Here is a 27,173-nt window from a genome sequence, read left to right as displayed (position 1 = left end):
CACCAGGTGCGAAAGTTTTACCAATAAGTCAACAGGATGAAGCCCTATACACCTCGATGGTCATCCTGCCGAGACAAAGAGGATAATCTGATTTCCAACAGAATGGGCATATTGGAGCAATGGGTTGAGTATTTTGATAAACTGTTCAATAACCAAAATATCGGAGGTTTGGATGCTCAGTAAACTGAAGACGATGGACAAATGCTGCTACCACCAAGCACAAAAGAAACAGTCCGTGCCATTAATCAGCTTAAAAACCATAGGTCGCCAGGACCAATTACAAAAAGCGGTTCATCAACTGATGCTCAAAGTAAGGGGTAGCGAATCAATGCTTGACGACTGGCAACAGGGCATTATCTATCTCACACATAAAAAGAGGGAGACACGCAGTGCAGCAATTATGGAGGTATCATGTTGCTGAGTGCCATCTATAAGATATTCTCCGCTATCCTGCTAGGCCGGATAGCCCCATATGCCCACAACATCATTGGCCCATACCAAAGAGGCTTCACTCCAGGCAAATTAGCAACAGATCAGATTTTCTCTCTACGGCAAGCGATGGAAAACTGTTGGAATATGGTCATCAGTTGCACCATCTTTTCATCGACTTTAAAGCCGCCTATGACAGTACAGCAGCATATAATTCCCGATGGAATTGATAAGACTGACTAGGTTGATCCTGACCAATGTGCGAGGCAAGATAAAAGCAGCAGGATCACTCTCGAGACCATTCAACATCAACAACGGTGGAAGACAAGGGGATGCCCTATCATGCGTCCTCTTTGACCTGGCCCTGGAGAAAGTGATTCGCGTTGCCGATGTAAATGACAGAGGCGCCATCCTCTTCAAGTCCACTCAACTATTGGCCTACGCTGACGATATTGACATCATGGGAAGAACAACTCGAGATGTACAGTCTACCTTCATCCAGATCGAGCAGGCGGCGGGGGATCTTGGGTGGCACATTAATGAAGGCAAGACGTAGTACATGGTGCGTACTACGCCAAAACCGAAAGAACGAATAATATCGAATCGCACTGATCAAACGTAAACAAGGAAGATAGAAAACTACAACTTTGAGACCGTTGAAAATTTCTCCTATCTAGGGTCGAAAATCACAACCGATAACAGCTATGAAGATGAAATCCGCGACCGGTTGTTGGCTGCCAACAGAGCTTATTTCAGCTTACAAAAACTGTTTCCCTCGAAACCTCTCACCATATAGGGTCAAAGCTCTTACTGTACAAGACAATGATCTTGCCAGTCCTTATGTATTCCTTGGAGACTTGAGTTTTTAGCAAAAAAAAAAAAAAAACTACCAACACTTGGTCGCGTTCGAGAGAAGAATCCTCCGAAGAATTTTTGGCCCCCTACATGACGATGGACGATTCCGTAGCCTACATAACGACGAAATCTATGAGCGATACCACGACCGATACGCATGGGTCACTTAATCCGTATGGATGAGGATGATCCAGCCCGGAAAGTCTATAAGGGCAATATCTATGCTAGAAAAAGAAGACGAGGCAGACGCCAGACAGCTTTTAGGGATATCGAATTGGTGGACCTCGGCGTAAAACCGGGATTTCTGGGACCACTATCTCAGGCAGACCGGATACTGGTTGTTGCGCCGTTGATAATGATGAAGCAGATATCGCAATGAGACTTTGAGGCCCAGATTCCTTTTAAACAAAGTGCAAAATTATGCCATCCGTTAGATGTAAAGGGATTCACAAACCGTTTCTGAGAAAATCAGGTGTGACAGAAGGACAGACAGACATCGAATCGATTCTAATAAGGTTGTGTTTCACATAAAACAAAAAGGTGCTACGAGGATTCAAACCACAAGTGAATAATAAGCGAATGCCTGGAGAAACTGATTGTCAAATTTGTTTTTCTTGAAAAATGGCCTGATTGGTGCGATACGGAAATATTCTGTCAGAGCGCTTTGTGAACCTTATACCTGCATTCATTTCTTAAAATAAAGTGAACCACAAAAGAACTGTGGCTTTAATTTCAGAGCAGTTTCAAAAGGCATTGCAGCTTATCCAGGGAAGTATGGATCATGATTGGGCCAGAGTTATTTCCACAGCTGAATTTTATTTTTGGCTATTTACGGCAGTGGAAGATGTATAGTTTAAGAAACCGTAAATCACTGTGAGAAAATCTATCCTAAAGAATGCCTCTTTATTATTTTGATTATTGATTTGCAGCACCAATATCATGGGCACAGAATTGAGAATATTATTATACAAATTTGGTGTGGGGAGCGCTGCTGAAAATTGTATGGCACAACTAATCGGAATTGAGCTCTTCAAGAAGATGATACCAAACATCGGAACCAAGGGGAGTGGTGGTCTGACCATTTTAGTCAACAGATATCAGCGTAATAAAAAATATTTAGATTTCAATGAAGCAACGAATAGTTGGAAACATTTTAAAAACAACAAACCAATTCATTCTGCAGCAAAAAAAAAGTATGAGGGTAATATTCTCATGCCATATCAAAAATTAATCGAAAACTGCCAGGAATAAAGTTGGATTGCACATCAAATATGGCAACACTCAGTGGTATCAAAAACTTACTCGATCATCTTTTTTTACCATTCTAAAAATTAATTCTAAATTGTTACAAAGTGATCTTTATGCGGTTGAAATGGGTAGCTGCAGTAATAAGCGAATATGCCAAAGATCCTGAAGAATGACACCTGTCCTGAGTTCAAAGGTGAAGCCGCACTTGTTCTTTACCTGGTGTTGCAACGATAAATAAATAAAATTATACTTGCACCTACATTATCTGTATGGTTGGATCTACAAGGGGATCACACTGGAGCATTGAACGGAATTTAGATCCACATTCTCTGCGAAATGGGGAAGGAAGGATTGGACTATATATCAGCAGGATATACAACCATTTAGGTCCATGCTTTCCACCAATTCAAATTAATTTTGACTTTGAATAATATTGTTCGTTCCAGGTATGGTGGAAAATTTGCCTTGTTTTTTTCGGTCAACTGAAGGTAGCTTTAATAAAGTGGGGGAAATGGTAATCATTTAACATTTGGTGTCGCACGAATCAATTCGCACTGAATTTTCTCCAGAAACTGAATCTAGTAAAGGCCGCCAAAAACATGGTGGAACGAGTCAATCCAGACTCCAAATTTATAAAACCCATTATAGCTGGTGATCAGATATGGAAGTATCTATTTGACATGCAAACTAAGCTAAAACGGGAAAAACTCGAAATTTTGATGACAACTGAAACCAATTTTCAATTCATTTTTCAAATACGTGAAAACAGTCCTGCAGGGAGATCGTCAGGTCTAGCGGCTTTACTTCATTTGAGCGGGTTTAGCAAAAATAATTTCCCTCCTGTTTAGGGGACTAGTCCGTATTTGCATTTTCTGTCACAGCGCACACTATGCTGCACTTCTGCAATTTCTTACAATAACGGAATTCCGTGCGTCGCACTCATTACCGCTGGCAGCCATCAACAGAGCTCTCAGCTCGATTCACTTTTTGATGGCGACCCAATGCTGATTAATATTCTCGGGCAGATTGTTAAATTTATACCTTTTTCCGAAGCAAGGAAGTTTGCCCACTGCAAGATCACGGAGACGGCCCATACTGAGTAGCCACAGCTATACGCCGAAGCCGATGTCAGTACTTAGATGTTGATAGCTGAGCAGCACCCAATCAAAAACCAACCAATGGTAGGTCTTCGGTTCGAACAGAGATTATGATCACCAAGACCCGATGACCGGGCAAGGTTTTGTCGGAGCCTACCTTAGCATTCAGATCACAATGTCGCCTTTAGTAGCCTAACATCTCCTGAACTAGGTGTATTTTTCTTTTCTGTATCGGAAACCTGCATTGGTACGTAGAACTACACAATTGCGATGCTCTTTAACCTGAGCCAGAATCTCGTAGTTGAGATTAGAAACCGGCTCCCAAATCATAAGAGCGTGCCTTGCACATTGCCCTAAGAGCGTGAGCAATACTTTCCACAGTTCCACGATCTGACCTTAATTACGTCCACAATATCCGCAGATATTACCGGAATTCTTGCTAAAGTCACAACAAGTAGTCTTTCAAACGTGCGCCTGATTTATATACAAAAAGTGTTCCGTAGTGATTCACTCAGTAGAAAGGGCAAATTCAAAGTCAATATATAGCTCGCTTTTCTCACAAAACAATGTGATTGAGCTGATAATTCCCAGCAGGCGGGCTATTGAAAATACGGGGAGGAATTTCTTTGCGGTTGTTGTTTCTCTGCGTTTATCTGATTAATGTGACCTTAAATCTTTCTTATTGTTCATTTTTTTAATAGGATAATTCGATTCTTCAGTTTTATCACGGATTCATTTAACAATATATTTACCTACGGGGGAACATCATTTTCTTGATAAATGATACTGCTACTACTACACTACGTTACGTTCTAATTCTACAACGCTTTCTGTTATACACATTTTAAGCATAGATGAAGTTATTCAAACTATGGTTTCAAGTCAAGATAAACACAAGTTGTTTTCTAAGAAGAGAGTTTTACTTGACTTGGGTGCCTTACCCATATGTTCTATAGGTGGTTACCAATACCAAGTCGAACAGGACTTTGATAACTGATCGAAATGTGGTAGCAGAGGGGCCGTGATAGCCTCCTGGCAGTGAACTTTTTCAAAAGTTCGGAATGTTTTCTAATTTAAGCTAGGAGGAAGGTAATGGACGTCTCCTTTTTTCTTTTCGCTTTTTCATAGGCGTTGCAGTTAGTCCCCTTGAATAGATATTCACTAACACTCCTTTCCCTGCATTGAAACCATCTACGACATCCACCAAATAGAGAGTTCTTGGGTGAATGAAAGGTAATGTCCCGATGGGGATCATGTGATCAGAGCATTTCGAAACATCTTTCCTAAGATTCCTTCCTTTCACATTGCAAAACAAATCATAAAGTTCTTCTGCATACACATTTCGTCTCAATTCTTAACTCAAACTCCTTAAGAGCCCACAACACCGAAGATGAACAGAATGGCATTAGAAATCTTTTAAATAAAATTAGATTCTAATCGAAAACACAAATTTAAAACTAACAACAACCGCAAAATAAAATTTCACCTGAATTCGAGTTGTAACCGCATGGTAACACGGTCCGCATAATCTTACAGGAGTATAAAGTCTTTCATCGGGAAGTGGTGCCCAAAATTCTGAACAATCGGCACAGAATATCTGACCACAGGATCTGAATGTAAAAACGACAACAATATAAATTTATTCAAAATCCTGAAAGATATTTAATATTATATTCTCGTACCGGCAATGATGTCTTCGACGCCCAATCCAAAATTCAATATCACATCCTGTACATCGACTGACTGCGTGGTCGGGTACCCAGAGAACGCTGTTTGTAGGCTGTGCTGAATTTGCTCCTGACGATGGACCACTACGGTCTTCGACAGCTTCCCAGGAACATATTGAACTGCTCTCTATATTATCCAATACGGAGCACTATAATAAATCAACGAGATCGATCGAAGAAGAAAATTATTAATTCGATTTTGGGTTGATTGTGTGTTTGTAAACAAAAAGGAAAAATAAACGAACAAAGAGAAATCAAAAGGATTTAAAATTCGTTTATTTGAGGCGATAAAATGTATAGAAAACTTAAAACTCATAGCAAAAAGCAAATTATTTCGAATTTAGTGAATTTATATTCTATTCTACGATCCTGTATTGTTGTTGCCTTCTATTCGTGCAAATACACACTTCATTGTATCAGTTTTCTATTCTATTTTTGGGGGTAGATTAGTTACATAAGTCATTGCGAATTTAGTTGTATTATTATATTTAGTTTAGTGTTATAAACGCGTTTGCCAGGTATTGGCATTGTTAAATGAATGATTAAAGGTAATCTAATGGTTATTTTAAATTAACGAGGCGAGTAGGAAGGATTGTAAATGAATATTACCGTTGTTTCCACAAGTTTATCACAGTAAAAAATCTTGGTTTTTGGTTACAGTTTGAAAAGTATATTTAGGTGACAATAACCAGATATTATTCCTTGTAAAACCGAAAATCGTTAATTTTAATAGTTGAGATCACTATAAACAAACGAATGAAATCGGGGAAAGCAACAGGACCTGGCGAAATCGCATCTGAGCTCTGAAAAGCGAAGAGCTGGGACCCAATACTGTAGCTTAGTGACTTATTGAGGAGGGTAGAACACCATCTGACTGGCAAGAAAGCACCTCCAGAGTGTTCAAATTACCGTCCGATCCGGTTGCTATCACATACCATGAAGATTTTTGAGTGCAATCTTTACAACCGTATTCGCGACACCGCGAATCAACCTTGTCAAGAACTGCGGAGTTACTGACATAATACACGCTGAGTGGTTACTCATGTAGCACTGGGAGAAGCATCGCCCTCTTTGCCGTGTAGTACACGAACTCATGTGTCAATACCTAGTGCCAGAAGAATTCGTGCGCTGAGTTAAATTGCTCTACTCCGAAAAGTAAAGTTCGAATTGTGGCGGGTATATTAAAACCGTTTCGTGTCTTTGTTGGTGTTCATCAAGGAAACGCCTTCTCACTACTACCCTTTTTCATGTTATGGACGCTATCACACGGGACACGGACGGGAAGTCCAGCGTCATGTAGATATTTTTTTCCTAGCACTCATGGCAAAGCTGATCTAGAGCAACTTGTTCAAAAATGCAATGATCGCCTCATGCAACAAGATTTCTGATTGAATCTAAATAAAACAGAATATTTGACAACTGATCCTAATGAAACAAGCACCTGCCCAGAACTAAACCATTTAAATATCTCGGATGCTATCGGCCAAAGGTAAACTGCGTTTTGAAATTGCTTCACGCATTGGCGTGAATGAATTGGCGTTCTTTAAGATCGATGTATCAACGAACCACTCGAATCCGAAATTTATGACAGGGTCGTCTGCCCTGTCGGCCTCTAAGGTTTGAGAGTTGGCCGACTATAAAGGACAACAGATCGTTGGACTAGTGGCGTAACACGCCATGGTCACATCCTTGTTTTTCTTTAGTCTTTGTCGCGTTCACAAGCGGGGTTGGCTAGTCGTGATTGGTTGCGCCATTTTGTTTTATCATTTGCCTGGTCTGGATGCAGTCGCGAGGCTTTCAAATCACCATCCAGCATATTAAGCCACCGTGGTTTCTGCCGGCTTGTTGGTTGTTTACTATCTACTTCATTGAACGTCATGACCACATCTGAAATGAAGATATTCACCGTCGTGAAAAAATTGCGGCAAGGGGTCTTCAGCGGTGTGGTCACCTAATTCGCGGTAAAGAGACTTCACTTGTCAAGATTTATCTGAACATCACAGTCGATGAGAAACAACCAAAAGGGCCGCCGAAACAACGGTGGCTTGAAACGCTGGATTGTGATTCGGGTTCGATGCATCGATTAATACATATACAAAAGGCGGATCTGCAGCTGTTTTACAAGAGTGTTTTTTGGGAATGGTTTGCGATGGACACGATAACTGGATAAAAATTCAACCGAAATTAGAATTAAAGAAAATCGTTAGTTTCGGAAAGTAGTAAGTGAGTCCTTTCATTTAATACCTCACGTGGCCACATTTTATGAAAGAAATTTGGCACCCTCCATTCACATGTATGGGGAGACTCCCCTTAAACTTAACACAATTTTCGCGACAATCGGTTTAGCCGTTTCCGAATAAATCGGGTGTGACAAGACAGATATCGACTCGATTCTAATAAGGTTTTGTGTTTACACAAACCTTAATAAATGGAAGTGGAAACTATTTTAAAAAGTGATCAAATCATTTAATAGATACTAATTTTTGCTTATATTTCTGGTGTATAGACAGGAATATAGGTGATGATAGAAATTACATCAAATTTATTGGTTTGGTTTTTGATCTTTTTTCTTGTCATTATTTTTCGCATTTCATTTTTGAGGATACTCCAGTTTCATTATCATTACACTCAATGCTGTAAAAGTGATAAGCCTACGGCAGTAGCACAAAGTCCAGCACAAACATTTATGGCGCAACCGGGACTCGAATTCAAGGCATGAGAGGCTGAAGTTCAACCAACTCATCAACACTTGCCACGAAAAATTGGATCCTTACATGGAATTTTATAAGACGATCTATTTTTTTCTTGTATTCATTATGTAACTGCTTTATCGAACCGCATAAAAGGTTATGCCCGGCTTATAACTTACATATAAATACATATCAAGATAAACAAATCGACGCAAACACTAGACAGACAAGACAACGGCAAAATCATGAATTTTAAATATTAGATGAAAATTCAAAGTATGGAAATGAAGTCGAATTGTGAGTCTGCACGATTGACATCAGGTCATTAGTATTACTACTGTTATTTACAACACGCCGGGTGCTTTAAATTATAGTGGGCAGATGCTAGGAATGAATATTGAAAATAATATTAATTTTGTGGCTTTACACATGCACAGTAAATTATCTACTTTACAGGTCGATTCAGTTTATTATACTATTTGACAATGTCGAGAAAAACGATGCTAACGTGCTAGGTTTCCTATTAAACTCTCATGGAAATACTAGACCATTGTGGAATATCGAAGAGATCTCAGTGAGGTTAATATCTAAGTAGTGCTAGAAATCCGATGTGATGTCCACCATGTATATTTAAAAAAAAATATGCGAATATGTACCTTGGATACAAAATTCTGAGCGGTTACCATTTAATTTTAAAGTTATGTTGATATGATTTAAATACGACTTGTAAACGATTCTAAATAGGTTGGTATGCTGTACCGTATAGCATTCTCCTGCAACATTCGATTCAAGTCCCAGTAACTTTGTAGAATTGATTAAGACTTATTACATTGCGTCAATCTTCTTGAAGAATTTGAAACTAAAGAATTTCACGAGATGCTATTCTGCTAATCGCGTTTCGTAACGTGACTCAAAAATCAGCACAATTTGATATGCTTGTCAAAACTATATCACCAAGTGAGGAAAGTCGCTGTCAAAAATTGTTTTCCGATGTCCTGCCCGTCACGATTTACACTTGCGGCACTCATAAGGTGGCTGCAGTGACTTCCGAGGAGCATCCATCCTAATTAGGATATGCGTACAGGATTCGAGATCTCTGGAGTCTCAGGTTCTCTCCGTATACCAACTCCGCGGGTCTTGCAGCAAATTGGCTGTTCGGAGACCAAGAAGAACAAATGATAGGACCTGCTGTCAAAAAGGGTCGTCTTGGGCCATTATAGTGGTCTTCAGCGTCCTGTGCCCTAAACGACAACGTGAAGTTGCCACTTCTCCCGAATCGAAGCCAAGCTCACCAATTGCTTCAGGATATTCAGGGCGTCCCCCAATTGGACGCGGTTCGCCTTCCAGTGACAATCTTGCTCCGCTTTAGTTTAGTTAAATTTATTGTAATCTTTAGAAAAAAACAACAAACGGTACAGGAGCATTTTTCCTTCTCCTCCGCTCTTTCTGTCTCGAAATCCACTCGTTTCACTTGTGCGTTTTTCCTCTTGGATCGGTCGCTTCCGCTAAACGATATTCTCTGGAATAGAGGCAAGTCTCGCGATAACTATAGTGGCCGTACGGGTGCCGCCGTTTTAGCGTAGGAGCCCGGCAACATGGTTCTTCCCACTCGAGGCCCACTTCACTTTGGCCGGCTTCACAGCGGATGCCGTCCGTTTCAATTACGTGCTGGTCAGGTTGGACGAGGAGGCAGTTGAGTTTATCTCTGACGTCCTCGAGGACTGCTTTATACTCGACTAAAAGAGCAGCTCAGCAGCTGTCAGTAAGTAAGACGGGGAAATTTAACAACTTACTGACAGAGCTAACGCTAGATGAACGCGCGTCAAGCCAACTGCTGCGTCAAATGAGCAAATTCTTCATCGATCCGCACGTATGGCTACAGGCAGGTAGACTTGAGTTTAGGACTTTTCTTGGCGCTTCATTGTCGCGAGCATCAGCATACCCATCTTAGGATTTCCTGTGTCACTATGGATTGCTAGTGGATATATATGGGGTCATCAGGAAAATCTCATACTGCTCACCCAGCACTGTTTCCATCGTTTTTGAAGACGTTGCCGACAAACGTATTCGCGCATTTCTTCAAAAATACCGCAATATCATTACAGAGCGTAGTTTCTCTGAGCCCGTTAAGCATGATGTTCAGCACCACATCAAAGCTACTGGCTCCCCATTTTTCTCTAAGCTACAACATTTATTAATAATAAAAAGGGTAATCTTATTTATCCCTTAAAAGCATATTAAGCCAGTTGGTATAAAACTGCTACCAGGTGCTATTTAAACTTAGAGGGGTGAACCATTCTTTCCTAGTGTGCGTGTAAGGTCACTTGAGTATAATTGGTAACAAGACGATGACAGGTTGGTTTCAAGTGTGTTACATAGCTACACAATGATGAGTTCAGAAGAGACTGCCCTGCAGGCAAGCGTAGCTTTTTGTGAAGGATCTTAAGGGGCTAGAGAGGCAATCTTAATGCCTCTTAACAAGGCACTGCTCTTTAAACTTCGGTTATATGAAGCCAAACTGGGGAAGAGAGTAGAAAGACGCCCTGAATTTACATGTAACTGTCTGCCTTCTTGTATTTGCTGTGCAAGTGATAAGCTTACAGCAGTGGGACAGCACAAATACGAACACAAACATCCAAGACCGGGATTCGAACTTGGGGTAACGAGATCGAGAGGCTGACGCGTACGCATTACGATTATGGCACCCGTCCAACGAATACAAATTCAATTAAACCGGATAATATATCTCTCTCCTGCAACAGGGGATTTCGTGTCTGGAGCAGAACCGGTGTTAAACTCCGCCAAGGTAATTATATAGCATGTTGATCTCAAGCCATGGTAAAGGAGAAGGGTTTGAGGCAACGTGCTCTGTACTGTCTCCAGTAAAACAAAAATAAAATGCTGAGATTAGGGCTAGAGATAAATATAGTTGGAGTTATTCTACTATATTAAATCCTACCTAATCTCTCTTGGTGACATGTCCGGGACAGACCTCCAAACGAATGCATCCAATGTCGTTAAAACAAAATGTTCGCATTCAGTCAGAGGCCTCGAAAAAATGCTAGGGCGTACACCTTAGTCGACGAGGCTCGGTCCTATCGAGAAACGGACAAGGGTTCTTGACGCATAGGCGGCATCAGGACGTAAGCAAATTAGTCCGAGCAAATCGATTAGGTGCCTGCACGCAAAATATTGGCACACCCACTGGAAAGACTGAAGAACTCGCAAGAGCCCTTTGGAAAAGGCGAATTGATATCTGCGCTCTACAAGGAACCCGATGGTCTGGTGCCAAAAACTGCGTCATAGGACGCGAACGCGGTAAAAATTGCTATAAACTTCTCTATTTTGGTATCCTACACACTCAATAGTAGCAAGCGTATAGTTAATTTTGCGGACATCTATGAGCTTGTAATTATGGATACATAGTTTATCAAATAATTGTCTCATCTTTGCACATTTTATAGTGGGAATAGTAAAACGCAAATCGACTACTTTCTCATAAGACGTTGACATTTTACCACCATCATGCACTGGCCGCCGCGCATCAAATGATGGTGATTTCGTGAGAAGACAGAAGAAATGATCTTACCTACGACTGTGGAAGTATGGTGGAACCAAGTTGAAGACACGATCCATAATGCGGTCTATGCATATTTGGCTTCGGAGCGACGATGTTTAAATAAAGGTTCGTTAAAACAAACGCCTCTATTACAAGTTTTCCGACGATGAAACGTTGATCAATTAGCAAATTCACAAAAGTGCCAATCGGGCAGCAAGGAAAGCGACCGTGGTCACCTGAGCGGTCAACACCAACGTACAAGAACGATATTTTCCCGCGGTGAGCTGCGATTGATAGATGGCGAGAATATTTCGAGCAGATTTAAACCGAAGAATTTATTCACCCTCTACTTCCACAGGCATTGCCGACATTTGGACCAATTCCACCTGTCGGCCAAACCTGGTGCTCAGAGGTGGCGGCGAGGAAGATGGGACGGCATCGGCCAAACCAAAACCAAGTGGCCGAGGAGAACCTCCATAGTGGTGGAGACGCTGTAATCACTTTGGTTTGTCGGCCGTGATTCAGTAGGCGAATGCTCTAAAGGCCTAATCAAGGCGATCAGACCCGAGTCTGCACGGGGACTCATCTGAAGTGGCAAATTGGTCACGAAACCTTACCAGGGGTATACTGGTACCATGGGAACCGGAAAAGCCCCTGGACTCACATACTTCGGGTGAACTCCTGTTGTATGTGAGGACAGCTCGGTTATTTGCGGTTGGCCCCCCTAGTGGGAGTTTCATGGTGGTTGTGGTTATGCTCAAGCGAGAAGAGACCTTCGCGGTTTCTCATAGAAAAACACTGTAAGAAACATCGGCTTCTTTACATTGCATTTCTGGATCTCGAGAAAGCGTTTGACTGTGTGCCACACGAACTTGTGCGCTGGGTTCAATTACTCTACCACAATCCGAAAAGTAAAGTTCGAATTGTGACGGGTATATCAAAACCGCTTCGTATCTCTATTGATGTTCATCAAGGAAGCGTCGTCTCAACACTCTTCTTTGTCCTTGTTAAGGACACTGTCACACGGGACATCCAAAGTCCAGCGCCCTATACACTGCTTTATGCAGATGATGTTTCCCTGGCGTCTTATAGCAAAAATGATCTCAAGCAACTTATTCAAATATGGGATGATCAAGCGAATGACCTGTTCAGAACTGAGCGATTCAAATATCTCAGGTTAATGCTATCAGCCAATAGTGAGCTGCACTGTGAAATTGCGTGACGCATTGGCGCAACCTGGCGTTTCACAATTGGTGTCCTTTGTGTTCGACGTATCAAAGAACGTCTCAAATCTAAAATTTACCGAAATGAGGATCGTGGAAAAATTGCGAGAGGGTCGTCTTCGATGGTATGATCAAGTAATACGCGCTAACGAGAATTCACTCGCCAAAATTTGTGTGAAGATCGAAGCCGACGGTAAGCCACGAAAAGGCCGGCAGAAACAACGGTGGCTTGATACGCTGAATGGTGATTTGAAAGCCTCGCGACTGCATCCTGGTTAGGCGTTTTATAGAATAAAATGGTACAAGCGTTTTTGAACGAGACAAAGGCTAAAGGAAAAGAAAAAACGAGCCAGCGTTACATTAGACTATAGGCCAACGACTTGGAGGTGTGTTACGGCGGCCTTTATACCGAGAATAGGGCAAAATCTAGCCCAGGATAAAGTCTATAGGTCAAAGTTCCACCTTGTTTCCTGGCAAGACACTAGAAAAACTGATTGCGATACATGAGATAGAGGTTGATATGAAGCATACTGCATTGCAATTAGCATTCCGACTAATTGGCAAAATCTTGTAAGACAACACTCCATCGTTGGTAACGAAGATTGACATCGTAAAAAGCAACAGTGAGGAAGTTATCGTATTCCTGGTGAATATAGCAGACGCTTTCGATAAAAACTCCTCTATGGTTATTTAACCACGCCCCAGGAAGCATGATATAGAAGACACTATATGTAGACTTCTACAATCGTTACTGGAAGGTAGGCTGCTTCAAGCATATCTGTGCGGTGAGATTCGTACGCCATCATATGTAGGAAATGCCTATAAGAGGAATCCCTAGGAGCTCTACTTGCAGTGAATAAGCTGTTAGGTGAAAAGAGCAGCACACCATGTTCAAGGGTATATGGATGATATCAGCATACGAGAAAATCCCGGTAAACGAGCTCAAAGCTTGTGCAACAAGTTCTGAGTCTAGTATAAGGGTGATATGAACGGGAGAAATTCATCTCTTGGTGAGCGGCTTCAACTATCAAGTGGGGAGAAAGAACTGTGGTTATCCACAGTTCTTTCAATTCAATGTACAGACTTTGTAATGAAGAGGACAAAATCAATCATCATATCTCCTGGCGAATAACAAATTAATAAGGGCTCTAGCAGGTGCACCTAGTTTTTCTTCTCCTCAGCCTGGCGCTATGATGGGACTTTTCACATTGTGTATCACATACAATAAGCCAAAAGGGTGCACTCATCTCAAAGTGTATAACCTGCGAGCAGTGTTATGAACCTTTATTTTCGATTGGCGACTGGTCTACAAACACGCAATTTAAGTTCCTCTCGAGATTGAATTCACAAGTTAACAACCACCGTTCGTTTACAAATGAATATTTCTTTTTGCAAATTAGTGGTGGACGTTGTTTAACACAATCTGTCTTATTATTGTATGTTCTATATTTATGTACATACCAAATAATGAGAAAAATTTCACTCCAAAAAAAAAACAAGTCGGGAAACCGGAAGCTGGACGCTTCAAGTACGAAAGGTTTTGTGTATTTCTTAGTACGTAGTACGTAATATATCCATATATTATGTGAAAGTATCCACTTTCGGGTGATATTGACATTCATAGTCTTCAATTTTCAAAGAAGCAACAAATTTGAGGTATTACAACTTTGTTAGTAATAGTACGATTTCCACCAAACTTGGTAAGATCATGCTCTATATTATAGCCTATATCACTGCAATTTCATGGTACTAGGATGAACTTAAGGGGGGTTTCTAACCAATTACAAAAAATTGTAGTAATATACTATTATTAACTTTATTTAAATAGATATCAGCATGGAAGGTATTTCGGAGCCCAGGCACCATATAGTGGCAGCCTCCTGATTTTTTTCAGATTTCTCGGTTTGGTAGTTTCTGAGAATGGCCCCCTTAAAGAAGTGATCACTTTTAACCCCCCGCGCTCTCCACCCTTCCAACGAATGTCAAAACCAAGATCGGCTTTGAAAAGTACGAATCAAGACCTTTAATTTGATACCCCACATGACTATATTTGATGAAAAAAAATTGTACACCCCCCTTTTGCATGTATGGGGACCCCCCCTTAAATTCTACGTAAAAGGATGTAATTCACTGTATGCGTGCGCGTTCACAGTTCCCACCTTTCCACCAAATTTGGTGTCAATCGCTATAACAGTCTCCGAGAAAAATGCGTGTGACGGACAGACAGACAGACAGACAGTAAACCGATTTTAATAAGGTTTTGTGTTTACACAAAACCTTAAAAAGTAGGTTTGAAAATCGTGAGTGTAGAGAGTAGATTATAGAGCGGTACCGTGCCAAAATAACCGCCTCATTTCGAAATTTACTATTTATTATTGTCACAGTGCGTACCAGACGAGTTTGTGTACCAAACGCCCTTTTCTCTAGATCTAGGGATGCAATATATAAAGAAAGGTGCTCCGCGCATAAGTAAACTAATCTGATCCTGGCCTGCTCGAGCAAAATGGAGGAACTTGCAAAAACCCTTCAGAGAAGGCTCATTAATATTTTAGCTCTACCAGAAGCTCGGTAGTATGCTTCTAGGGGCTGCGACCTAGAACGTAGGATACGCACCCAATGGTTTTGGTATTATCATCGCCATTAAAGAAGTCGAGCGCTTCGATACCAGGTCAATGAAAATTACTATTGTTTTAGGTGACCGCATCATTTTTTTTTACCGGATATGCACTACAGGCATGTTGACCCGATGATGAGAAGATGATTTCTGGTAACTGCCCGACACAAACACCTGTAAGACCTTCTGGTCACGATTTCGTGAGAAAAGAGAAGAAATGTGTCCTACGACTGCCGACGACGGTACGAATTCATGAACCCATGAAACTGAGGATAGCAACAAGTCCTGACTACATCGTAGTTGAGGTTTGGAAATAAAGGAATTGGGGTAGGACCTTCCCAGTTTAGAAAAAGAAAGGGAGTACGGTAAAATGTTTAAATTACCATCCGGCTTGGTTGATGGTTTTTCTCTACTATGGAGTTTTATGAGCCAGTCCCATATTCGTAGCATCGTCCAAATTATCGCGAACCAAGCCAGACTTGTCAAGAACTGCGGAAGTATTGACACAATATAAGTTATGTGTTTACTTAGCGAGAAATACGGTGCGGAGCACCATTCTTTATATATTGCATCCCTAGATCTAGAGAAAAGGGCGTTTGGTACACAAACTCGTCTGGTACGCACTGTGACAATAATAAATAGTAAAGTTCGAAATGGGGCGGTTATTTTGAAATCTCTCCGTGTCTACATCGGTGTTGATCGAGAAAATGTCCCCTCGCCACATATCTTTATTCTTTTCACAGACACTCGGGCGATTCAACGTCTATGCTATACGAATTGCTTTATGCAGGTGATTTTTTTTAACACTTTACAATACAGTCGATCTGGAACAACTCGTTCAAAATAGGAATGATCGCCACACTATCGCACTATTTCTGTCGGCGGTCCAAAAAGGTCATTTCGGCACCATATGGCCAACATTATGCTGGTGAAAAAATTGGTAGAATAATTGAAAAAACCATTCAACAATATTATTGGGTTGGAATGTGAATGATAGCAGTGGCATGAAGTCTATTAGGTCTACCAGATGCAATTTGAAAAAAAAAGTAACCAAAAAATGATTAGCCACTGTGGAAACGCTCACCACGTAACAACATGAATCCGTCAGTGACAGCGATCTACCTAGAATAGAACGACTTAGGTTTCTCAGAGCGAATTTGAATTGCGGTATGGAATTGCTCCACGTATTAGCATAACCAGGATGAAGTGATGTTCAAAAGCTGGCGTCCTTTGCCACTGACGCATCAGCGAACACCTCAAATTCAAAATTTACGGTAGAATCGTACGCCTTTTATGATTTTGAGTGCTCCTGGACTACCACAACAACAATGAATACCGTCTTGCGGTAGTGGAGACGAAGTTGTTGCGCTGGATTAGTGGCGTAAAACGCTATGATAAAATCTGAAATAAATGCATTCGCGACAGGTTGGGGGTTATATCCACCGAGGAAACGACCAAAAAGGCGAACCATTAGGAATTAAAAAATCAGATGATTCAAAGGTACCTGCGAAGCCATATAAAAATTCTAAATTTCACGTACAACTGGTAATGGGTTTAAGTTGAAGCGAGAGGATTCAACGCAACAGTAGAACGTGATAATGGTCACAGCCGTCGACATGGAGAAATAAATACATTTTTGGAAATAAATGTTCTAAAAAACTTTTGTTCCGTTAGCGAATTTGCTGATATTATAGGCATTAATACGGACCAAATTCAATTTCATTTGTCGGTCTATATAGAGACCTTTACAGAATGTAGTGTTTCTCTCATTGAATTTTGAAGTATGTAGTCTAAGATGTTGGTGGGAAACGTATTGATTGGGTTAATTGCGCTCGCGTCGGATAAATATCAAATTTTATTACAGCAATTTTTTATTGGAGATAAATAAAAAAATTAATTTGAATCGGTTTCTAATACATAGTTCAGAATTTTCCATGAATGAAGCGTATTACATTTTGCGCTCACCACTATTCCTACAATAAACACCAACGACAGTCATGCCAAAAAAAGAATTGCTAATCCATACCAGCGTCTGTTTTCAAAAGGTGTAGACCCTGAAACCAACTATCTACACGTTTTCTATTTTTTGTGAATAATTTAAAGAGCTAAAGAGTGTGGTTCCGCTTGTGGTAAACTATTGTGCATAATATTGCTCAATTTCAAATATAATACAAACTAGTATTAAGTGCTGATAAATAATCTTTATTTTACAATTGATGATATAATGTTAGAAAAATTATAGTGTATGGAAGTTGCGTGTGTATCTTTACAAATAGAAGCCATTTCCAAAAATATTACTTTGAAGCGTGATTTATTGATGAAAATGGTTGGCAACGGAGTTTCAAAATTGTCCTCGCAAAAGAAATAGATGAACCAAATCAGTCAATCATTTGGATGTCATCAAATTTCAGTGAACTTTCTTAAAGAGCAGTACATCTATTTGATTTGCGGATGTTAAAATCTTGGCTGTGTCGATTCTTGTCATTTAAATAACATTTTAATTGCAGCAAAATTAATATATATGCAGAAAAGTAGATATTTCAATTTAACCCTTCTCTACTAGTTACTATTCACAAGAATCGACATGCAACATTAAAATCATTGTGAATGAATTCAATGAATTTAAAGGGCTTTTGCAACCATGACATTAGAATGACAAACATGGGAGGAAGTGGATGGAAATATTTGACGTAAAACGGTATACAGACGAATTATTTGCAATGTTTTGATGCTTTCCAGTACTTATTGAAATAATCACAAACTATCCATATTAAATTATATTTTAATGGAAAAAGCAATGTGGTATGGGCCATAATAAGCGTATAAATTATTTACTGTGTGTTTTTAAAAGGAATCTTAGCTAGTTAAAATCTATTTTAAATAAAAACAATCTTCAAATATGTCCATCCATTCCTCAATAGTTAAAAGAAAAAGCAGTGGGATAGTAATAAAAAATACACAAGGCCATAAGAAATTATAATTAAATAAAAAATTGAATATTCGCTTCATAAAATCAAACAATAATTGAAGAAAACTAACCGCGGATTCTGGACTAGTCCCATATATAAAGGAATCATCACCGAACATTCTCATTCTTCGCTGACTACTTCTATCTGAACAACCGTCGTTCACATCATTCATCGTCTTTACATCTGCCTTTTGTTCCCGGAGGTTTTTTGTTGATGGTTTTATTTGTTTTCAAATTTCAGTAATTTCAAATCATATTTTACATCCGGTAATTGTTTTCAGTTATCCGGTTTGAGTTTTTCATTTCGTTTTCGGGCGAGAATATTGAATTTGTATTAAATTGTTTTGCAAGTGAGATATGTTTGCAGATTTAATACAAATTTCGTTCGATTTAGCGCACAAGGAAAAGATAAAGCACATTTTTTTCGATTTTTATAAGAGAATTTTGTTGTTGATATTGGTTCATATTATTTTCGTAGTATATTTAATTTTTTTTGAGTCAAATATATGAAAGTAAAAGAGAATAAAAAACAAAATGAAATGTTAAGATAAATTAAAAATTGAATTTTGGAAAAATAAAAAGAAAACAATTTGATATCTCTTCTCCACAACAAAACAAATATCTAAAAAATATAAATTAATCACTAAAATAATCGTGTTTACATCTAATAGACAACAAGAAAAAAATCAACCAAATATCGTTGTTAATGAATTACGAGATGTGTCTTGGAACAATGAATCAGTCAACACGAGATAGTATTCAAACTAATAATGTTAACTTTAACATATTAATTTCTAGTTCAAGTTGCTTGTAACAAATAGGTTATACCGAACTTATTTCATCTTCTTAACTCACCTGTTCATCATTTGCTGTGTTTTGGTTATTACACTGTGGACAGATTTTTTTCAAAAGAGCCACACGCATGCTGTGGAGTTCCTTTTGTAAAGCCTCCTCCCGAACCTACGACAAAAATAAGAAAACATTGGAAAATACAAACAGTTTTTCAAACTACGGTAAAAATCAGTTTTAAATAGTAGTAGTAGGTATCTGAATCAAGATGTAATGATTTTAAATATATCAAAACCTTAAATCGAAGTTTCAACCCATGGTGGTAATAAATGAATAGCCGAAAATATCTGCAAGTGTGCAAGTGCAATTTGAACCATATATTGGAAAAAAATATAGAAAACACTTGAATTATGGAGCGACTTACAGTCCTCGAATAATTAGTTGCACGCTCTTCAAAAAGTTATTAAACAGAACAAATTAACTATATTCGTCTTTGCAGCATTTTAAGATTAAACAAGTTGTAAACCGGAATTTCAACGCTACACACCTTAAAGGTGAGGGTGCGGTTTGCAATAAATTTTCCAGTATTGTGTTCTATATTAACACATTTTTTACTTTTAAAACGAATCTGTTATTAATTTTATTTTAACAAATATTGAAATGGAGTTATCTTGAGGCCTAGATGCGATATAGGGACATTATGACATTTTTTTTCAGAATTTTCGATTGTGTAGTTTCCGCCTTCCTGCTGACGCCAAAACTAAGACCTTATAGTACTAACCGAGACCTTTGCGTCGTTTTGTAATAATAATAATAATCGTTGGCACAACAATCCAATTGGATCAGGGCCTTGAATTGTGTTACCGCATTTCTTTAAAGACCGTAACGCTACATTTTAGGATTATAGTACCCTATAGAAGGCAATGTGGTCAGCATTGCGATCGGCCGAGATTATTACCCTGATTTGACTCGAGTACTCATTCACAGTTGAGTCGACTGGTATCCGACGTGAAATCACGATACAAATTCCACTGCCACCAGTGAGATTTGAACCGTGACCTTCCGTACGATAGCCTTGTGCTCTAACCATTCAGCTATCCGGACACCCATTGTTTTATAATTAACGTTAAAATTTTGGCTTGCATCGACGCCATTAACTGCATGTCTGGTAGTTCAAAATTCCAATATTTCAATAGAGTAGCCATTTCAGAACAAAATGCCGTAAACCGATTTGAATAAGATTCTGTTTTCCTCAGAATCTTCAATCTTAACTAATGGATGGAGTCTGATTGAAACACGGACAGAAAGTAGACTGTACTCAGAAGACCTGAGAGCATCTGAGAAGAGAATCTCAACTCCATAGCTCATATGAACACAGTTTAACCTATTAGCAAAATTTAATCCATATATGGGCAGGGAGTACATCTGTGTGGCAGCTGCAATATTTTAAGCGATATTCAATGGGAAACTGTTGATATCTGGCAATTAGTTGCATTATCTTTTCACTTGCTGAGTACCATCTATAAGATATTCTCCGCTATCTTGCTAGGCCGGATGGCCCCATTCGCCCAGAACATCATTGGCCCATACCAAAGAGTCTTCACTCCAGGCAAATCAGCAACAGATCAGATTTTCTCTCTACGGGAGCGATGGAAAGCTGTTGGAATATGGTCATTAGTTGCACCATCTTTTCATCGACTTTAAAGCCGCATATGACAGCACAGCAGCATAGAATTCCCGACGAAATTGATAAGACTGACTAGGCTTACCCTGACCAATGTGCGAGGCCAGATAAAAGCAGCAGGATCACTCTCGGGACCATGCAACATCAACAACGGTGTAAGAAAAGGGGATGCCCTATCATGCGCCTTCTTTGACCTGGCCCTCGAGAAAGTGATCCGTGAGTTGAGGTAAATGCAAGAAGTGCGATCCTCTTTAAGTCCATGCAACTACTGGCCTATGCTGACGATATCGACGTCATGAGAAGAACCACCCGAGACGGACAAACTGCCTTCATCCAGATCGAGCAGGCGGCGTGAGATGTTGGGCTGCATATCAATGAAGGCAAGACAAAATAAATAAAATAAACAACATCAAACCGCACTGGTTAAACGGGAAGAATAAGGATAGGAGAATACAACTTTGAGACCGTTGACAATTTCTCCTATCTAGGGTCGAAAATCACAACCGATAACAGCTACGATGATGAAATCCGCGCACGGTTGTCGGCTGCCAACAGAGCCTATTTCAGCTTACAAAAACTGTTCCGCTCGAAACGTCTCACCATAGGGTCAAAGCTCTTACAGTACAAGACAATAATCTTGCCAGTCCTCATGTATTCCTCGGAAAGTTGGGTTCTTAGCAAGAAAAATTGCGAACTCTTGGCCGCATTCTAGAGAAGAATCCTCCGAAGAATTTTTGGCCCCCTACATGAGGATGGACGATTCCGTAGCCTACATAACGACGAAATCTATGAGCGATACCATGACCGTCCGGTTGTGGATAAAATCCGGCTCAATAGGTTACGGTGGGCGAGTCACTTGATCCGTATGGATGAGGATGATCCCACCCGGAAAGTCTATAAGGGCAATATCTATGGTAGAAAAAGAAGACGAGGCAGACCCAGCCTAAGATGGAGCGATGGCGTAAGCCAGGACGGCAGACAGCTTTTGGGAATATCGAATTGGTGGATCTCGGCGCAAAACCGCAATGTCTGGAGTTCCTTATTAAAGCAGGCCTAGATCGGATACCGATTGTTGCGTCGTTGATGATGATGATTTTGATCTTTTCGCTGACTTTGACCAGGCAGGCCTTGTCTTAAGTGGAACGATCGTGTAAGCCAGGACGAGAGGCAACTACTTGGTATATTGAATAAGTGTCCCTCATCGTAACACCGGAATGGTTGGAGTTCCTCACTAAGTAGGCCTAGACTGGACACCGGTTGTTGCACTGTTGATGCTTATGATGATGCTATACTGCACTTCGTAAAATAATATCTAGACTGCATGTTTGTGGTAACGGATACATCCGGATATAGAGTTTATAACGAAGGAAGAATGATATGCTCTCCTTGAAACAAACGTTTTAAAAAATTAGATGATATGTCCAGAATAATTTTTCTGCAAATGAAAAATTATTAATTCTCCACAATTATTCTGGACTGTTATCAATTGGATGCGTACTTAAGAATACCAAAATCCTTACAATACAAGTTTATTACCTTTTTATCGATGTTACATTCAAGAGGTAATTAGACGAATGGAACCAGAGAAGCAAGAGGATCTTGCACTTTGACAACGGAACGGAAGTTATATGAATCGCGTTATTGAGAAGGATAAAACACTATCTGATTGCCAAGACCGCAAAATCGTTGCAATATGGAGGAAGACAATAATTCGGCACTATGGTCAAATTACAGTTCGATTTTGTTGTTATCCCACACCATGAATGTTTTTGAGCGTAATCTTGACAACGACATTAGTGGTACGTTCAAATAACCAATAAAAAACTTTTAGATGATGGAACTATGAACTATGAACTACATGCTGAGTGGTCGCCCATGAAGAAATGGCGTGAGAAGTATCGGGCTCTCTAGAAGATCTTAGACGGTTTAAAGAAGGTGTTTGACTGAATAACAGACACATTTATACGGTTCGAAGCACGAAATTCGAAGTGTAGCAGATATATAAAAACCAAGCTGAGCTTCTGTCGTTTATCTTGCATCCTCGATCATCTTGGGAGTTCTTCATCTTTATTATTAGGTTGTTGCATATGAAATGGCCGATTTGGCAATCAAGTGAAGTTAGTTGCGATTTTGTTGTATTAAACCATCACCAGTTGGCGCTGTTGGTGTCGGATAATGAAGTATAAATACTTCTACATTTAATCAGTCATTTCAGTTTTGACCATCGTTGTGATAACAGTAAATAAAAAAAAAACAAGTCGGGAGACCGGAAGCTGGGCGCTTTAGGTATGAAAGGATTTGTTTGCTTCTTCTGTGAGTATATTTGAGTGTAGAACTATCCCATTTGTACGTAGCCCGTTAACAATATGCATTTAGCATATCAGATTTAGTACTTCGGGTTGTAAATTTACAAGTTAAGACAACTTTGAGCTACTGTAACTTTGTTACTAATAGTATGAATGATTTTGATCAAACTTGGAGATAAAATGCTTAATGTTTATATTTTATACTACTACCAACTTGTATAACTCTGAGATAAACTTAAGGGGGGTTTTACTCAATTTTCCCAAAAATATGGTAATATACTATTATTAACTTAATTTGAACAGATATCGATATGGAGAGTATTTTGAGGCCTGGGTACCATACAGAGGCAGTTTCATGATTTTTTTCAGATTTTTCGGTTGGGTAGTTTCTGAGAATGGCTCCGTTAAAGAAATCATCACTTTGCACCCCTCCTACTCCCCGCCTTTTTAACCAATCTCAAAACTAAGACCGGCTTCGAAAAGTACTAATCCAGACCCAGCATTCGATACCCTATCCCAATATAGAACTGATGTAACCGTGTCATAAGAGATGCGCTCGAGAGTGACCGATTTCCCGGAGAAGAGCCATTACACCATATATTACAGTGGCCATCCAGTTAACCATGTGCGTTCGAAGCCTGCTGCATGTATAATTTCAAAGATTTTAACAACCACGGAACCCGTGTTCGGGCGATACGTTGACTTTCATAGCTTACATAAGGATACTTACGATAACGGGCTGCGGACTATTCAATTAGCAGTGTCGCACGAAATGGTTGTTGAAAGTTCCTGATTTCCACGGAAAGTGTTCCACAAACATACAAGGGCCTCTCATGAAGGCACAACTCTCAGCCAAATAGACCACGTGTTGATCAAACGCACCCTTCATCCTTGATGAATGTCAGAACATGGTGCTCCGGGCTGGAGTAACATCACCTGGAATCCCCTCTGAGAATCAGATGAGAGTTAACACTGAAGTCACCCATAACACAGCCCTTCGTAATACTTATGAGGCGGAAATGGATGCCGCAATAACCATAGTTAATAGAGGACCTGGAGATCAAGCATCAACAAATGATCTTAACAACCTCTTGAAGAACGTTATCATTGATACGACCACAAACATACTTGGCCCCAATTGCAAAAAAGTCGGAACGACTGGTTCGACGATGAACTAACGGAACGGAAGAATGCTACATACCAAGTAATGTTGCATTCTCACAGAACGCGGGTACACGCAGAGACTTATCGCGAATTCCGTCGAACGGAGAAGCGACTTCACAGACAGAAAAAGGAAGCCTGGGAGAACAAACAGGTATGTGAATTCGAAAAGTATAGAGAGCAACCGCACCAAGCGCGCAAGTTTTACCAACAAATCAGCAGGATGAAGCTCAGATGCTCATTCTGCTGAGACAAAGAGGCGAAATCTGATTTCCGATAGAGTGGGCATGTTGGAGCGATAGGTTGAATATTTTGATGAACCGCTCAACAACCAAAACATCGGCGAGTTGAAGGTCCGCCTACTAAAGACGAAGAAACGTTGGTTTAAAATCATAAGTCGCCAGGAGCCAATGGAATTGCAGCCGAATTGGTTAAATATGTAGGCGACCAACTACACCAAGCGGTTTATCAACTTATTTTCAAGATGAAACAATGCCTGACGATTGGAAACGAGACATTATCTATCCCGTACATAAAAAGGGAGATATCACACAGTGCAGCATTTATAGAGATATCACGTTGCTGAGTATCATCTATAAGATATTTTCCGCTATCTTGCTATGTCGGATAGCCCTATAAGCCCAGAACACCATTAGCCCATACCAAAGAAGCTTTACTCCAGGCAAATCAGCAAAAGATCAGATTTTCCCTTTGCGGCAAACGATTGAGAACATTTTTGGAATATGATCATCAGAGAAACCATCTTTTTATCGACTTCAAGGCCGCCTATAATAGCATAGTCAGGCTAAAACTGTATACGGCCAAGAGAAAATTCGATATTCCGACAAAATTGGTAAGACTGACTGAGCCATCAACATCAAATCGCACTGGTCAAACGAGAACAATAAAGTTAGGAGACTACGACTTTTAGATCGTTGATAATTTTTCCTTTCTAGGGTCGAAAATCACAACCGATAACAGCTATGACAGTGAAATTCCCATACGGTTGTTGGTAGCTAACAGAACTTATTTCGGCTTACAAAAACTATTTGCTCGAAACGTCTCACCGTAAGATCAAAGCTCTTACTGTACAAGACTATGATCTTGCCAGTCCTTATGTATTCCTCGGAGACCTGGGTTCTTAGCAAGAAAACTTGCGAACTCTTGACCGCGTTCAAGAGAAGAATCACTCTATATTTTATATCGGTTGCAGGAAAACCTGAAGATATCTCTAAAGTAAGTCCATTGCTCACAGTATCCAATATTTGCTAGTCATGTGTGCACTTTATCATGCATAAAAATTTCCTTAGTCATTCGAAAACGTCTCAAATACGACAACAAATTATGGCAGAAAACTTGCTGATAGGCCTCGGAATTCATTTAGATATTGATTAACGCCAGATTTGAGAGAGATTTGAGTGGCAAATGCTCAAGTCACTATAGGTACTACGAAGGAATATTTCCCTGCAAAATTGCGCGCAAATAACTAGCAAATCTATCTGGACTATCAATGCAAATTTTTTTCATCGGACCAGACAATCAACACCCAATTCATCATCATCATCAACGGCGCAACAACCGGTATCCGGTCTAGGCCTGCCTTAATAAGGAACTCCAGACATCCCGGTTTTGCGCCGAGGTCCACCAATTCGATATCCCTAAAAGCTGTCTGGCGTCCTGGCCCACGCCATCGCTCCATCTTAGGCAGGGTCTGCCTCGTCTTCTTTTCCTACCATAGATATTGCCCTTATAGACTTTCCGGGTGGGATCATCTTCATCCATACGGATTAAGTGACCCGCCCACCGTAACCTATTGAGCCGGATTTTATCCACAACCGGACGGTCATGGTATCGCTCATAGATTTCGTCATTGTGTAGGCTACGGAATCGTCCATCCTCATGTAGGGGCCCAAAAATTCTTCGGAGGATTCTTCTCTCGAACGCGGCCAAGAGTTCGCAATTTTTCTTGCTAAGAACCCAAGTTTCCGAGGAATACATGAGGACTGGCAAGATCATAGTCTTGTACAGTAAGAGCTTTGACCCTATGGTGAGACGTTTCGAGCGGAACAGTCTTTGTAAGCTGAAGTAGGCTCTGTTGGCAGCCGACAACCGTGCACGGATTTCATCATCGTAGCTGTTATCGGTTGTGATTTTCGACCCTAGATAGGAGAAATTGTCAACGGTCTCAAAGTTGTATTCTCCTATCCTTATTCTTCCCGTTTAACCAGTGCGGTTTGATGTTGTTGGTTGGTTGGTTTTCTGTGCTGACATTGCCACTATTTATTTTGTCTTGCCTTCATTGATATGCAGCCCAACATCTCACGCCGCCTGCTCGATCTGGATGAAGGCAGTTTGTCCGTCTCGGGTGGTTCTTCTCATGACGTCGATATCGTCGCCCAATTAGTATATCTAAATCTGTTGCAATTCCACTTAATTACGTATCTTTGACATCGATGCAAGCAACGGATGTTTGATGACTTCTTGTGAGTTCTCATGCCTGCTTTGCACATAACTAAAAACTTGATTTAACTTAAACCCCTTGGGATCAACCAAATAAGTTGAGAACCAGAAGCTCTGCGCTTCAGGTGTGAAAGGTTTTGTGAATTTCTTATGTGCCTGAGCGGACATTTGTTCCACTTGCACCGAGTTTCAATTCACTTCACGCTGCCATTCAAACATTAAATGGACAGAAAAGCGACAACTTTGTTAGTAATCCACCAAATCTACCACCAAACTTGGTAGTATTATGCTCGCTCTACATTGCCTCCATAATTCTAGAATGAACATATGTGGAGTTTCTAGTCAATTTCTAAGAAATATAGT

General features: G+C 40.2%; 1 protein-coding gene across 2 annotated transcripts in view; it reads right to left on the bottom strand.

Moving 5' to 3' along the window:
• LOC119656125 (myotubularin-related protein 4) overlaps positions 1–27,173 on the bottom strand; it is a 62,049-nt gene that overhangs the window by 5,461 nt on the left and 29,415 nt on the right. The window contains exons 10-13 of one of the 2 annotated variants that reach the window (XM_038062451.1): positions 19,266–19,370; positions 18,482–18,598; positions 5,312–5,505; positions 5,116–5,239 (exon numbers count right to left, since the gene is read on the bottom strand). In XM_038062451.1, coding sequence (XP_037918379.1) covers positions 5,116–5,239; positions 5,312–5,505; positions 18,482–18,598; positions 19,266–19,370 — 540 coding nt within the window. The remainder of the gene's footprint in view (positions 1–5,115; positions 5,240–5,311; positions 5,506–18,481; positions 18,599–19,265; positions 19,371–27,173) is intronic. The other variant, XM_038062452.1, reaches the window with a different exon arrangement.

Source organism: Hermetia illucens, chromosome 4, assembly GCF_905115235.1.
Source record: "Hermetia illucens chromosome 4, iHerIll2.2.curated.20191125, whole genome shotgun sequence".
Lineage (NCBI taxonomy): Eukaryota > Metazoa > Arthropoda > Insecta > Diptera > Stratiomyidae > Hermetia > Hermetia illucens.
Note: the sequence above shows the minus strand (reverse complement) of the source record. Positions and strands in the feature narration are given on the sequence as shown.